A 16,407-nucleotide genomic window follows, 5' to 3' on the forward strand; every position below is an offset into this window, starting at 1 on the left:
TGTTAGGGAGTCAGGATGTGACTCCGGGCAATCACTCTATTCCACCCTCTTAACTGCCTCCCCTATAAGGCAGGAGATACCATTCAATGAACCCATATGTATCGAGCGTCCACTATGAAGCTCCCCAATTTAGAAAAATGGCAGGAGCTTGGATAAGATGCGGGTTGATGAATCTCCAATAGGGAGGTCTGTGGGACGTGCCCACCCTCAGAGGTCAATCATGCTCATCTTTAAATATTACTTGGTACTGCTCTGATTCAGTGGTCCCACTAGGACCGTCAGTGGTTTCACACAGAATGGGAATTTCCAGGTCCTTTCCTACCTCAGAAACAATCTTTACAGAGCTTGGCATAGCATAGAACCTTGATGCAATCTTTTTAATTGGTTAGGAATGGAAGCGATCTTTCTTCAGCCTGAACCCCTGGGATCTGGAAGTTCCAGATACTTTTCTTAGGGACATTACCTCATGGGCTTCACCAAGGTGTTCAACCCAAAGGCAAAGAAAGATCTGTTTGTCCTCTACATAAACTTTAGATCCTTGTAGATGGAAAGTGGGGTTTTTTTTCTTCCTCTTGAGTCTTTTCCATTGCTCTACAAGGGCCAGTTTTGCTTGAGAACATGTAGAAAAAGAAATGGAGTCTCTTGCTTACAGTTTCTCTCCCTATAAACAGTTCAGTCAGCCTCCTCGCCCCATCCAAAGGTTTTACCGCTTTGGGATTTCCTTTGCCTCCAGAATTCAGGCCGTCATTAGGAGCCCTTCCTGCCCAAACACGTTCCCTGGCGTCCTTTGAAATATGGAGTCACAAATTCATTAGTTGGTCAGGTAATTCTGAATGGCAAAAACAGGCAGCCAAACACACAAAGTGGCTTTTTAAGCTAAACCTGAATGGACACTGGGAGGCACAGCCCTGGTGCCACCTTTCCTCCCTGAGAGAGACTCGTAACTTCTCTTCAGTGGCTTCAATTTGGTATCTGGTAGGTCCCCTGCCAGCTTAAGGTTTTGATCTGTTTTCTTTCCATCCCTTTCCTTGCTAACCTTTGGAGGAGAAATTGGATTGAATCAGGAAGCTTTCTTGGCAGCGGTGGGTCTAGGCAAGCATCCTGAAAACAGCCCCTTAGGCTGCCAGGGAGATCATGGCAAAGAAGTTCAGTTTCTTAAAAAAAAAGAAAAAAAAAAGAAGGGAATACCTCAAGCTTTTCTATGGTTTTTCTGTTTTCTCTCATTTTGAGGCAGATAAAGCTGTATTAATCAAAGGTGACCGTATGGTGAGTTTAGACTAAGGGTCTTATTCGGTCCATTTGAGGTACTTTCAATAACAGCAGTTAAGAACAATTTCCTTCCTCCCTCCCTCCCTTCCTTCATTTTCTTTCTATCCCTCTTCTTTCCTCTTTGCTGAGTCCTCTTTCAGAGACCAATTCAAATAGTTCACTTTGGGCTTTGTAGTCCAAAGACCATAACCACAGATGCTCATTTTCTCCAGCTGTCAAAAATAGAGCTACTGTTGAAAGGAACCCCACATTTTTTCAGGGACTATCTATCTAATACTTTAAAGAACAGTTTGAAGACCACCAAGTAATTTCAGATATTTTCTAGTTCAGTACCGAGCAACTTTCTTCCAGAGCTTTATTTTTATTCATGAGAGCCAAAGTATAGCACCTTAGGGCATCCAGCCTGCGGTGTTGAGATGGAATCTGGTTGTGACATCCAAGCTTTGCATAGTAATAAAGTCATTTTTATTTCTTTCACCGTGTCACGCATTCCTATAGCTTGATACTCTAAGGAACATTTGAGGCATCTCCAACATATATTACTTAGTCAAAATTCTAGTGGAAATGTTTGGTGGTCACTTCACATTTTTTTTTAAAGGAACACAAGTGTATTTTGATGGATCTCTAATCCCACTGAAGTTGAGATTTAAAAGAATTGGGAAATGGGGCGCCTGAGTGGCTTAGTTGATTAAGCGTCTGACTCTTGACTCATGATCTCACCATTCATGAGTTCGAGCCCCGCATCGGCTCTTCACTGACAGTATGGAGCTTGGGCTTCTCTGTCTTCCTCTCTCTCTCTGTCCCTCCCCCATTCATGATTGATCTCTCTCTCGCAATCTCTCTCTCTCTCTCTCTCTCTCTCAAAAAAAAAAAAAACAAAAAACAAATAAACATTAAAAAAAAGAATTGGGCAGATATTTTAATTTAGTGTGAGTCTATCAGCAAGACTGTTTACTAGCTCTGCCTCATTGGAACAAATCTAAGGAACTACACCGGCTAGAAATATCCAGAATCAACAAAGGCTACGCGTCCCAACCTTTGTGTTTTATCAAGATGCTCACTTGAAATGGAATTGGACAATCAGACAAAATTACACAGCCAAGGTAAATTCTCATTCTAATGACAAATATATTCAGAAAACGTACATCCGAGCTTTATGCAAATCATGTATTAATTCTCCCCTCTCTTGCCTTGTTGTAATTTCAGATAAGCCCAGCACAGAAAGATGTTTCCACAGGAAACACTACTAGGAGAATCACAAAAACGGGGTGATGGTTGTTCTACCTCCTTTTACTCTCACAGAAAATCACTTTCCAGGAGCACAGGAAGCCGCAATAACATGAGTATAAGAGTAAGCTTTAGAATGAACAAAAACCTGAGTTTGAATTCTGGCTCTGCCATTTATCGGCTCTGTGATCCTGACCAGATCACTTAAAACACTCTGAGTCCTCATGCCCTTCTGAGCACAGAGGGGCAGGAATGTGTTGCACAGAGTTTTTACATTAATGAATGAGATAACGCAAGCAATGTGCTAGCATAGTGCCGGCCATGCTGCCTGCACGTGATACATAAACAGCAGCCATTCTTATTAATTATTATTATTAACCGAGAGTGCCAAATGGCCACAGAATCCCCTTTAAGGGTAGGAAGGAATGCCAGCTGCTGTGGAGACAGGAATTGCCCACACAAATGCTACTTTCAGAAACCTTTTCTTGAAGAGAAACTCCGTGTTCATAGTTCAATACTCAGGGAAGAATCTGAGATCAAGAACTTTAGCTAGGAGACTGCTGTTTTTGGTTTTTGGTTTTGTTTTTGTTTTGTTTTACAATTACCATCACAAACCATCCCCTTTTTCCTCCAGAGGGTACATTTCAACAGGCTTTACTAGATTTATAGATTGAATGTAAGCCACAAAAGACCATTATTGCGTGGCTGTCTCCCCCTTCGGTCTTACATTTGCCCAATATTAAGGCTCATAGTCTTAATACAAAGACTTCTTACAAAACTAATGGTCTAAAGAAAGAGACAGGAGGAGGATTAAATGAAACAGCGTGTGATAATGGTTTGGAGGAGGAAAAGCACTTTTCCAGGACAGGGTGTTATTAATATTGACAAATTATAAATCTCTATCTCTGTATTTCTATCCACCACCTTTATGGTTTCATCTGCCTATGAGGTTTGCGGGCGCATGAATATAATTCTCCACCCACTCACTTTATAAAAATACATTGTCACTTCAAATACCCAATCTCTTGACATACAGTTGAATTAATACATATAAGGATCTTGTCCTATGTAGGGCACGACAGATGTCTTAGCTATTTCTTGCAAGTATTTTGAAAATCTGTAGGAGCCCATTGGATTTTCGTGAAGTGGCATATATCTACGTGTGTCAAATGCAGTGCAAGGACTTTATGTGACTCTATTTATTTTCCCTGAAGTATACTTATTTGAAAAATGATATTCTCTTCATTTCAATTTTTACGAGAGGTTAATTTCTGGAAAGAAAAACATCTCTTAGAAGTGAACTGGGCAATGTGCTTAGTTTAAAAGAAATATGCAACCATGAGTCACATTGCCATGGGGCAGCAAATCAGTTTGACACATTCACTTATTTGGCTCAAAAAATAAAAAATAAAGAGCTCAGTGATGAGTCGGATGTTGTCTCTATTTTCAAGTCCTTACAGCAGGGTTTGGTTTGGATTTACTGCATAAATCCGCACTTCAGATTAGTTTGGAAGTCATGAAACGTTAGCTAAAAGTGTTTCCTGAAAACGATTGCTGAAGCCAACAGCCAAGATTGCATGCTGTGGGGATAATAACACAGAGGCATAAAGGTAAGTGTACAAGGATGTTCATGCAGGTCCGCAAAGCACCTAGATCGTGTGTGTGAGACACATGGTGTGTGCTCACTGCCTATGGCCTAGGATTAAAATAAACACCCGTTTTCCTTATTAGGCCTTATTCTCTATGAGGACAGGGGCCACGTCTATTTATGGTCACTGTTGTATCCCGGTGTCTAGAATGTAGGGGGTACTCAACAATTATTTGCTGAATAAATACATAAATGAAGTCCCACAAGTGGGAAACAAATCAAATGTCCATCAAGAGAGCAATGGTTAATCTGAGTACGATAAATCTAGACGATGGGATTCAGTGAAGTTGCTGTAAAGAACGAGGTGGCTTTACATTGGGGATGCAACCCCAAATACCCCGAGGGACAGGGACAGTGACATAAATGAGAGAGCTGGGCTGAGTGTGACAAGAGGAAGTGATGGGGATGTGGTGAGCTGGAAAGCCATGTCTTCTGTGTATTTGAATTATTCACAATGATAATATATTGTTATAAGGAAAACAAAGCAGACTGCAAGACAAAAATCATTAGGATATCTGGAGTTTTTAGGAAGAATCCCCCAAATCATGGAAGGTTTGGAGTTCAAACATTAATAGAAGGGAAGAATGTTCAGGCTTCCAGACATAACTCTTTCTATGCACAGTAGATACTAAGAACAATGGGCGTTATAAGACCTGATGCTATGAATCCACTGAGGGTTGCTGGGGAAAAATGTGTCTTCCTCTACTCCTATCCCTGTCCTAGGGAGAATTAATTAGAAAGGACTCTTTTGTTTCCAGTTTGTTCCCCTAACAGTTCAGAGGTACCCAGGTTGTATTGCTAGAAAATATCCCCGAGAAACCTCTAAAGGATAGCTCTGGAGGATGAATTTAAGTAATGTGAGACCTCATTAGAATTTAAGGATTTGTTTCCAACGGATGTAGTGAGTGGTTTAGATGTCTTTCATGCCTTATTTGGAATCTCTTGCATTTTCTTGTCTTTTAAGTAAAGAAGTCTCAGGTTGGTTATTTGGAAGAGAAAATCATGCTCTTTGCTATCGGGGAGGCGGGGGAGGGTATCTCTCAACTCCATCCAGAAATGGGAAAGTTGGATCGCTCTCAATGTTATGATGAGCTATTTGGGGATCCCATTTGTAATGTAGATGGGTTGCCAGAAACGGGCCAAATGTTCTTTTCTTTCCTGACATAGCATAAAAATTGGTTGAAAAATCTCAGATCTTGATCCCCATTTTTAGCGCCAAATTGCAGAGTAAATGACAAGGAATGTACACGGAGTCCCAGCCATACAGGCTGATTGCTACTTACTGTATACTTCCTACTCTCTGAGAATCCACTGATAAGAGAAAATGAATCCTGTCAACAATTTCTAGCAGGGTTCTCCTTAATATGCCTCAGCTCCCATTGGCATGGGTTTTGTGTTGTGCTGTGTGGTGCTGTGTTGTGTTGTGTTGTGTTGTGGACCAGAAAGAACTTCTTAACAGGCTGAGCCTGTGAAACCAGTGAGTTGCTTTCTCAAAGGATTAAACTCCCAAAGACTCCTGAAAATAATGGCACACTATAATGAAATTCTTGTTTTTCATTAAAAGAGAATTGAACCAATGACCTTTTACATGGGTTTTTGTTTTTTGTCTTCCAACCAAGTTGGGTTTTGTTGCATTATATTATTTAAGTTCTTGGATGTTTAGTTATTTCATGTACATGACACTTCATAGACACCAAAACACGTCTGCCCACATTCTTTCCATTTTATACAAGCTAAAAGCACGGAACGAGTTGTACGTGCTTGCTATCAGAAATTATGTTGCCACTTTATAACTGGAACTATTTATAAATCGGCTTTGTCCACATTTGTGTGACTCACATGTCACTTTCAGAATTTTTCTAACGTCAACATGTAACTTGGCCTATTTATGACCTGGTCCTCTAAACAATGCCTTATGTTCTTTATGTAAATATACGGATTTTCAAAGGAAACAGCATGTCATTACCATAATGAGAAAAATAATATCATTTGCCATACACAGAAGGAAACTTTAAAAATAAATTAAATTAAAAGTGCACAATAATACTGACTTCCAGGTAGGTGCGATTGGCTACCACAGCTCAGGACCCAAGGCCAGCTCTGTCTTTGTTAAAGAGGGAGTTGGCAGGAGTCAAGGAAAGATTAAGGAATATTAGCAATAACCTGAGACTTTCTCTGTGATGGAGTCAGAGGGATGAAAGGGAATTTTCAGATTCCACTTATATCCCATCTACACCACCCACAGCTGTGTCTCACCCCACCTACGATGCGGGTCCTTCGCTCTCGGAAGCTGATCTGGGTATTTCAGGTTTCCTGTGCTGGAAGCAGGTGGCTTACCATTTGTCTGAGAAACGCCATCAGGGAGGTTCTTGGTGGTCTGGGGTCGTCTCTTTTGAGTTTTACTTCTGTGGGCTCAGGTGTGGTATCTCCTTCCTCGTTGAGATCCACCGTTCGTAAGGCTGATTCTACTTCCTCGGACTTTACAACCTCTACTGGTGATTCACACACCACCTGGATTATTTTGCCAGGTAATAAGACAGTGAATAAAAAGACATTCCCCAAAAGAGGCTTTAGAAAGTGGGGTCCTGGTCCCCCCTTCTTCACAGAGTAGCTACAGGTTTGAGCCAACGATCATTTCCACGCAGGCACATCTTCCAGAAGTAATGCTCATGTCATATAGTGGGCTTTCTTTTTCTTTTATATTTATTTATTTTGAGAGAGAGAGAGAGAGAGAGAGAGAGAGAGAGAGAGAGGGAATGTCAGCAGGGGAAGGACAGAGAGAGAGAAGGAGAGAGAGAATCAAGCAGGCTCCTCCTTGCTGATAGCACAGAGACAGACTCGGGCTCGATCTCATGAACCATGAGATCATGGCCTGAGCCGAAATCAAGAGTCAGATGTTCAACGTACTGAGCCACCCAGGTGCCACCATATAATGTGCTGTCAAACAGCCAACTTCTAAAAAAATGCCAAATCCACTGACTTGGGAGTAGCGAGATTCCTCCTGCCTGAGGTTCAAGGCTTCGACAGAAAGCCCCTCTTGGGGACTGCCGTCCATCACATGCTCAACGCCCCTCCCTTCCAGGAGGCCCGCCTCTTTGGTCTGCCATCAAGGTGACCTACACCTAGCCTGTGTAAAAATCAGGAGTGAATCGTTTCCTTAAGGGTCCACCCTCAGAGACGGTGACTGTGACATCTCCCATCACGTGCCCTACATTTACCTGCAACTGGGGAGAATTCGTTGTCTCTGCGGAAAGCCACACTGGATTGAACAGACTGGGCTTCCTCCTAAACTTACTTCCCACCCCACCCCAGGGCTGGTCATTTGCCATTGTTCCTTTACTGAAATTCATGCTTTCAGAAGAAAACCAAACTTGGCAAGAAAATTGGCCAAGTTCCTTACGGCCCCCAGCGAGGTACCTAGTGAGCTCAGTGCCCCCTGGATGTCCATGGGGGACAAGGGATGGCCAGCAACGCGGGGTTTGGATGGAAGATCCCATTCACCTGCACTCTGATTCCAAATTCCGTTTTTTGCATCGCCTCACCCCATTTGTGCTGTGCCCCAGTCACATCTGGAACAGTTTCTGCTTTCGCACTGATCCCTGCAACAGATTTAATTGGCCCTGAGAGGGCTTCATAATTTCTTTTTTGGTTTCCTCGGGCAGGGGCTGGCAAGCTACTCCCAAATCCAGCCCAGAGACTATTTTAGTACGGCCCCAAGCTACAAATGGATTTTACATTTTTAAGGGGTTGTAAAATGCTTTTTTAAAAGATGAAAAAGTACGCAACAGAGACCACATGTGGCCTGCAAAGTCTGCAATATTTACTGCCCGGCCCTTTGCACAACACGCTTGCCTTCCCCTGCCTCAGAGACAGTTGCTCTAGAGCCAAAGTTATCTGTGCATTTGTCTTTGCTGGTGCCAGGCGCCGTCCCTTCCTCGGAATCTTGTTCTTGCTGTCAGGGAGTTGGGGGGAGGCAACTTAGGTATTTCTAGAAACACAGCATGCCTGTGGAGAAATCATCTTCCTTCCGTTCATCCAGAATATACCATTGGTTTGCCCGTGACCCCAGGGATCCAGACTGAGAAAGACCCTGAATTTCTGCATTGTCAACCGAAGCAGGGAGGTGCCCGTTAACCAATCAGCATGAGGAACCAGCCTGAAATATAGCAACTGAATCACAGCCGTCTCTCCCCGCCTTCCATTTCATAACACATCAGCATGACTTCGAGCATCTTCCGTCTGTCGACAAAGATACGGGGAAGTCATCAATCGATCTGGGGAGTCATCAACTCGAAAGTCCGAAGGACGCAAAGCAGGGGAGATCGGCATGGATTGACCATAAGAGAGCAAGGAGCTGCAGGGGCTGGGGTGAACACAAGCCAAGTTGTCCCATCTTAAGACATAGGAAGAATGAAAGCACTGGACAGCCAAACAGCAAATGTTTGGGAAGAGGCTTCTCCTGCTGCAGGGCTGCCTTGCCCTGACCCAGGCCCATCTTGGGAAACCAGGATGAGATTGAAGCCAGGTGACATACTGGGAGTGGTGGTCAGACGTGGTCATGGGTTTCCATATCTGGGCCTGGTTCAGTTCAGTTGCATTTCTGAAAAAGAACCTTCAGCCACAAGGGTCCCGGGGTGACCCTGACAGGCAGGCGGTCTGACCTAGTGATCACGAGATCAGCCTGCAGTGCCTTCCTGGCTCCAAGTCTTGACTTCACCCCTTACGGAGGCTCTAAACAGAGGTCCCTACTCAACATCCCGATATCGAGATGATGGGGTTTCCATCTTCTCGACGGGGACAGTATACACATCAGAAAGTGGTTTGCAAAATTAAATCCAGGAAGTGCACGTGAAGCTCTTAGAACGGTGCCTGACACATAACAAGCACTCAGTTAACACCACTGGCTGTTACTTGAGCTATTATGAGAGCTGTTTATTTCATGGGCCTGAATAATGTGGAATCACCCGCCATGCATACGCCCATTTTTTAGAGATGATATTAATAACCACCTCTTACCATGCCTGACATCGTGCAGAGTATTTTTAATATATTCCCCCAGTGAATAGTTATTGAATTATTAAAGAGCTCAGAGTAAGATAACATTGTCCCTATCCTATAGATGAAGAATGTGAATGACTGAACGGCTTGGCCAAAGTCATAGCACAGGTAAGTAGCCATTTCAATGGGGATGGAGTTGTGGACCGGTAACCGAATACCTAATATGGCTTAACCAGTAATGATACAGAACCAGTCTGAAAGTAGGAAGTTCTAGGATTGGTTCTATGGCTCCACAATGTCTTTAAAAACATGGGTTCCTTCTATCCTTTGGTTCTCCCATCTTTGGCATGCTGGATTTTCACCCTTTTATTTGTTACCTCATGGATATATAAGTAGCTGCCACAGTTCCAGGCATGACATCCTCAACCCAATGTCTTAAAAAATGGAGGAAGGTCCCAGCAAAAGCTTCCCTCCAAACGAACGTCTGTATTTTGATTCCCTACCTTAGCATACATTGCACTGGCCAGAAGTTGTCACATCCTTACCCCTAGACAAATTGTTGCAAAAAAAAAATGGGACTACTGTTTTAGACTAATAATGATCAAATACTTTGTGGGTATGGTAGTTGCCAACCTTGCCTGAGATCATGGGGAAAAGGGTGGAGAAATGGGAAATAACCCTGAGGTCGGTAATGACCAGAGTCTGACTCATTGAATCTGGGTTCAGAATTATTCTGTCTCTGAAGCAGCGAGTTCCTTTTTTTGTATGTAAGGGCCTGGAGGGAAAATTACATAATAAAATAATCAGACTGTATGGTAACCTCATCAATCAACCTTTCAATTGCCAATGGTTTTCTTGCTGGGCCTTTACAAATGGTAAGTGGTATCAACTCATAAATCCTAGGCCAGAGTCCATTCTTCAAAACATAACTATTTCGGTAGGTGAAAAAAAAAAAAAGGCTGATGTGGGCGATACTTCTAGAGAGTCCCATTAGCTTTGAAGTCAGGCCAAGAAATTGGCTTTCAGCAGCCAAGGAAAATCCACCGATTTCCAGTGTGGAAATCCAGAAGGATTTGAGCTGAGTGAGGAGCTAATTTGCATATACAGACATAGAATTTGATTTTTGTCCGGATAGTTTCCCGATATCCTTCCAGCCAAGGCTTTGGAAGAAGTCGCTCCTTCTTTAGAATATATAACTGCATCTGCACATTTTAATTTGGGGCATGGCGGATGCGGTGAAAATCAGATGGGTGCTATACTTCCGCGTGGACTGGCTTGACTTCATTAGGGGATATTATACTTTGCATGAAGACGGCTAGTGCATTTAAGACAGAGAACACACATTTCAGCAAGTTTCCACTTTTTGCCTCAAAGATTACACCATCGTTACTCTTGGCATTTGGATTATACAGTTTTCACTAGAACTGCGAGTTCTGGAGACTGATTTACAGCAAAACAGATTTCTTCCACCTAAACTTCACCCGTAATACAAAAATATTGATATTAACAGTTGTTACTTTCGAATCTCTTTAAGATGCTGTCTGATTTAATTTCTAACACGGTTATTTGATTACCAAGACTGGGCGAAGATTTTCTTTTTCAACCCAGGAACTATTCTCCTTCGTTCTCTTCATGGAACCCCCATTTTGCTTTGGGGGAACAATACACCCTAACTATAAGACTGTATAAGTGGGTTGAAGTTGCTTGAGCAGATCCAAGCCAATCCACATGGTCTAGCTCATTGGCCGTATGAGTTTAGGGATGGGAACATGGGGCAGAATGTATTATTTTCCCAATTTTTCACTCTGGCTTCCTGTACAGCGCTTACAGATCTGTGCCCATTGTTGTGTGACGTGCTTTGGCAAATGCACCGTGAGCAGATGTGATGGAAAGCCGGACTGAGCGGAAGGTCTCAGAGCCCTTGCATGGTTCACCCCCGGCACTGTCTTCCCTGGGTCACTACAATTGTACATCCTTGTTGAAGGGGCTGTTTTTCTCAGTCTAGATCTCGGCAGGAAGGAGCCACATGGATCAGCCACAGAGAACCCGCAGCTGCCGCATAGCCTGAATGAGGAAAACAAGAATCCTTGCTATTGAAAGCCACTGCAGTGTGGGGCTTCGATTTTTCACCAAAATCTGGCCAAAGCTGATTAATAGAGCATGTGAATCCGTGTAGGTCCATGAAGGAGAACAGATTCTAGGACAGGCAGAGTTTGTACCGGACCAATCTCTCCTTTGCTCAGAACTGGGCGACGTGACATCGGAAGGTGGAAATGTAGGCAGGCCGGGAAGGCTGAGCCACAGGAAAGCCCCGAATCAAGACTTATTTAAAACCAATTCTGCTTCCCAGTGATGAGTGCCAATAAATTCCTTTTCAAAAACAAATCCAGATTGGGTTGGGTTTTCTTTCACTCGCAACCATGAGGTTACTTCCTCAGAGAGGTAAAAAACAGAAGTACCTATTTCCTTGATGGTATAGGTCATTGGGAGGGAAAGATTTTTTCCCCCATTAGCTAGCACATTAATTGAATTAAGCAAGGGCCAAAATATTCTCAGATGACAGAGGAATGATTCTTTAGTCTCTGTAGCAGATTTTATTTCTGATAGGACCCGAAGCACATTCTAGGAAAAGCGCTAAACTTCCACAGGTTTTTAAAAAAGCAAAACGAAACAAAAACGAACCAACCATATTCTAGCCAGACGTCGCTAGATAGGACTCTCATAGTATGGTTAATCACACTTAATAGTTCTGTTTTTAACTGTACGTTGTTTTGATTAATGCCATCTCTCTTATTTGGGAGGAGGAAATTAAACTAATTATTTCATGCATGCCTTCACTCGACGTGGGCACTTAGGGATGTGTAATTGCTCGAGGAAATACAATCTCTGATCACTGGGAGCACTCACTCTACGCTGCCATTGAAGCGGGGGAGCAGCCACAGGTGATATGCACATGAATGAGTGTGTTGTATTCTAATAAAACTTTATTCATAAACAGTAAAATGGGAAGTTGGTGAAATTTTTATGCACCCCCCCCCCCCCCCCCCAAATATTATTCTTTCAGTTATTTCAATGATTCAAAATGTAAAAACCAGGGCGCCTGGGTGGCTCAGTCGGTGAAGCGTCCGACTTCGGCTCAGGTCATGATCTCGCGGTCCGTGAGTTCGGGCCCCGCGTCGGGCTCTGGGCTGACAGCTCGGAGCCTGGACCCTGCTTCGGATTCTGTGTCTCCCTCTCTCTCTGCCCCTCCCCTGCTCTTGTTCGGTCTCTCTCTGTCTCTCAATAATAAAGAAACGTTAAAAAAAAATTCCAAATGTAAAAACCAATTTTAGCTTGTGGGCCCTACGGCAATGGGCTGGAATTGGCTTGTGAGCTGCTGTTTGCAGACCCCTGAATTACTGAATGCTTTCTGTGTTTTGGGCACTGAAACATGCACGTTAAATGCATTGTTTGCTTAATTCTTGCAAGAACCCTAAGGGGTGGGTAATATCATTGTGGGCATTTAAGAGATGAGTAAACTGAGGTCCAAGAGGGGGCAGAGTCTGGGGATAAAGGGCCCAAGACCCACTGCTTTTAGTCTCATCCCTCCAACTAACAGGCAGACAAAGAAATGCTGGAGCTTAAAAACAGAAATGTTCTTTTGAGGGCTAAGTAACCTAAAGCCATTTTCATAATGCATCTTCATTTTCTTGAGAAAATATTTTGCTTTCTTTGATACCTTCAGCAGCTTTTTTGTTCTCTTTTGGCATCAGTAATTTGACTTTAGTTTACATTTATATTTCTGTTCCGAATTTCACATTAGAAAAGGAAATACTTCCTCTTTGTCAGAGGTCAACCCTGTATTGATGCGGGGTTCCTCAAACAGGTAATGGCACACAAACATCCAAAACGAAGTTTCTCTCCAAAAAACTCAGAACCTCAATGCTAACTGATGCCCCAGGGTTAACCTGCAGCTTTTAAATGTAAAATTCATGGAGGAAAAGACTCACACTGTTTCTCCTCACAGGTTGCTGAAATAGAGGCTTTGGCTCCGTAGAAAATAGCTGGTAAATTCATGAGAATTTTTTGGAATTATGAAAGATCTGGGCTTTGCTGAGCTCGTAAGTTTGACTCATAAGAGAAGGGGAAGAAAGAAAGAAAGAGAGAAAGAAAGAAAGAAAGAAAGAAAGAAAGAAAGAAGAAAGGAAGAAAGAAAGAGAAGGAAGGACGAAAAGAAGGAAGGAAGAAAGGAGGGGTGGGGGGAGGGAGGAAGGGAGGGAGGGAGGGAGGGAGGGTGGAAGGAAGGAAGAGGGAGGGGGGAGGGAAAGAAAAACAATTACAATAACAAAAAAGCAGATTTGAAAGACCTTTCTCCTAGCAAGAATTGTAACAACCATTCTAATTTCCATCCCACATCACAGACGACATTTCTGGAACAGACTTGGATTTTCAACATCAGTTCAATGCCAGCAATTAAATAAAAATGAAAACACAAGCTCTCTCCAAGGCTAGCAAACAAGAGACACCTAGAAAGAGCCAAACATATTTTGCTTTGGCAAAACGATAATGATCGGTTTCTATCTTAAGGAGCTGTGAACTCGCTTATCCCCACTTGTAAAATTTTCCAAGACTGTACTCCATTCAGAGCAGGAAGCTGCTGACTCGTGAGGACAATTGATTAATCTCCCTGGAAGATGTTTTTGGAAAACTGCATTTTTGCGGTGCCTCTATGGAGCTATCCCCTTTAGACGTGAACACACAGTCTGGAGGGTTTGGACAGCGAGGTCCAACCCATGTCTCCCAGATGTAGACCCGAGGAGTCGGTTCTCCCGCCCAAGAACAACAGTCTTAGCATCAAGTGCAGCAAGATGCTCTCATGCTTGACGCGCCTATCTGTCCTGGGTACCGCCCACAGTTAGTAGAGAATCTGGGTTGCCATGGAAACAGAGAGCGATCAAGGTAGAAGAAGCGTAGGGGGCAGCATCACTGCCCCTTAAGGAAGTGGAAGGATGGTCTTAAGTGTGATAGACTCTTTCAGCCCCTGGATGACGACAAATCGTAAAAACGCATGCTCTGACTTTGTGATTTCGTTTGTGCTGATTTCATAGGCATTGCAAATATTCACCCGATGTTATCCCCACTGGTCCCTAATCACATGGAAGGCTGAAAGAGTCGACGGCAGATGGGAGACACTTGGGGCAACGCAAGAACACAGGACCCCAGAGCTGAAATGCCCAATGGTCCAGCACGCGGAAGGAGAGAACGAAATGGTTCTGCCATTTACCGCACAACTTACATTCTCCTCCGCACCTGCGGGGACTGAGTCCTCTTTGACCGACTGAAGGGAAGATAAAAACAAAAGTAAGAGTCAGAATGTTACCAAAAAATGGAGAGTTCTTTGGGCCAACAGCCCTCTGGTGCCATTCTTGGACACTGAATTGCTTACGCACACCTGGTTCCAAAGAGAACTTGAGAGAGACTTACGCGGGACCACACGGTACAGGGAGATGATAAATAGTCGCGTATTTGAAAACGCAACGAAGGGAAAATAAATACCCAGACGCGGCCAGGACACGAATGGAGTGGGGGAGAAGCGTTGCCGCAGAAAACACAGACCACAGCCTCGGCTGTGGGTCAGCGCCACGTCTGCCCTAACATTTTCTGCTTGTTGATGAAAATCACACAAGACACAGTCGCTGTCAGGCAAAAACAGATGAGCCGCTCAGGAAAATTCTGGCAGTTGAGTCCAGAGACATCCATCCCATGGTACACATAGAGCAAATAGGTGGTGAGGTAACGAGCAGGGTCTTTGGCCTTATCCTGACCGTCGTGCAGTGGCCAGCATCGGTAGCTGCTTCAGCCCTCAACATAGGCCGGTGGCATCATATGCCAAAGTTGAATCCGGCTAGAACCCTTCTCTGGAGGCCCAGAAGGCTGGGGTCTAACACACCCAACTTCAAACACTATTCCTCCCTACAGTAATTCTGTCATACGCAGACTGCCTCAAGGAGGGGAGCAATTGCCCCAGTGCTGTCAAAGGTCGAGGCCACCATTACATGACGACCGTTTGCGAGGCTTCAACTTTGGAGATGATCTTTGCAGTTGTTCTTAAATTCGGCAGGGAGGGGTTGTGGTGGGGTGATGTTCGCAGACCGCTTTGAGACCCGCTTGGCAGATCTGGACTCTCTTTCCAGAAAAATAAACACGAACCAAATATTTTGCCCATCATTTTAGGGTGTTCCTAGCTGGATTCCAGGCTAAGAACTCTTCCCTATGTTCATTTTGTTCTAAGTCCTGTGTTTATTTTTACCTTTAAACTGTGCAGGAGGGGGGGAGAAAGGAATCGACCTTCCCAAATACGTCTCCCTGTGCCGTGGACACGGATCGTACACCTGCATCTACCTTGTACGTGCAGGGGCTTTGTACACACCATCGCACTGGAAGTGGCCCCAAGCGGTCAGGAGGGTGATCGTCATTTACGTAGACAGAAATGGAGACACAGGGAGGCGAAGTCACTTGTTCAAGGTGGTACAGCTAGGGAGTGGTCGAAGTGGTTCCAAGAGCCAAGTTCCAAGACCCTCAGACGTCAAGGGTCTGCGTCACGCTTTGTAGTAGCTGTGTGAGCTTCCTTCTCCACGGCCAGATTTGCTTTCTCTCTAGATGAGATGTTCAGCTCGGGCCATTTATCAACAGTAGCTCCACGGAAACCGTTCTGTGAGCAGAGCCTGGATCTCACATGTAAGGCGTACCTGCACCAGCGCTCAACACACAATGACAACTGGAGGCTTCAGGCAGTGTCCCCCTTTCCTCTTTACGTTTCATACCGAGCAGAAAGCCCACGGGCAGAGCAACCAGCAGCACCGAATTGCAATTCGCTCTTTCCCACGGCCAGGGGGTCCGGTGTGATAGATGGAAGACGAGAACGAAAACTGGACGGTGCTGCTGGTGCAACGGCTCACTTCAAAGCAGACGAGAGGGGCTCTTTCGGCGCAAGTCCCATTTCTGCAGGCCGGGAGGTGCTCGTTGGGTTCCCAAGCTCTCCGGTGAGAAGAACACAAGAGGGTGTGGGGCTAATCTGGAGCCACATGGAGCGCAGCACTCCCATTCAAATCTCAAACTAGAAACTTCTCATCTCCTTCAATGAACTGGGCATCTGGCTGTTATCTGCTGAGCCCACGGACTGTCCAGCCTCCTTCACCATCCCAACCAAAACCCACTTTGAAACTAAAGGATCCTGCTTGGGCATTTACATTGCTGGGAACGAGGGCCTAAACAGCTCCTGAACT

The 16,407-nt window shown here is 44.3% G+C and overlaps 1 protein-coding gene across 6 annotated transcripts in view; it reads right to left on the reverse strand.

Annotated features, from left to right (window-relative positions):
- Window positions 1-16,407, reverse strand: part of BCAS1 (brain enriched myelin associated protein 1) — a 101,513-nt gene that overhangs the window by 15,702 nt on the left and 69,404 nt on the right. Inside the window, exons 9-10 of one of the 6 annotated variants that reach the window (XM_058686011.1) lie at window positions 14,418-14,459; window positions 6,482-6,655 (exon numbers count right to left, since the gene is read on the reverse strand). The exons of the other annotated variants lie outside the window; for them this stretch is intronic. Coding sequence (XP_058541994.1) covers window positions 6,482-6,655; window positions 14,418-14,459 — 216 coding nt within the window. The remainder of the gene's footprint in view (window positions 1-6,481; window positions 6,656-14,417; window positions 14,460-16,407) is intronic. 6 annotated transcript variants of the gene reach the window in all.

Source organism: Neofelis nebulosa, chromosome 9 (genome assembly GCF_028018385.1).
Source record: "Neofelis nebulosa isolate mNeoNeb1 chromosome 9, mNeoNeb1.pri, whole genome shotgun sequence".
In the NCBI taxonomy this organism is placed as follows: Eukaryota; Metazoa; Chordata; class Mammalia; order Carnivora; family Felidae; genus Neofelis; species Neofelis nebulosa.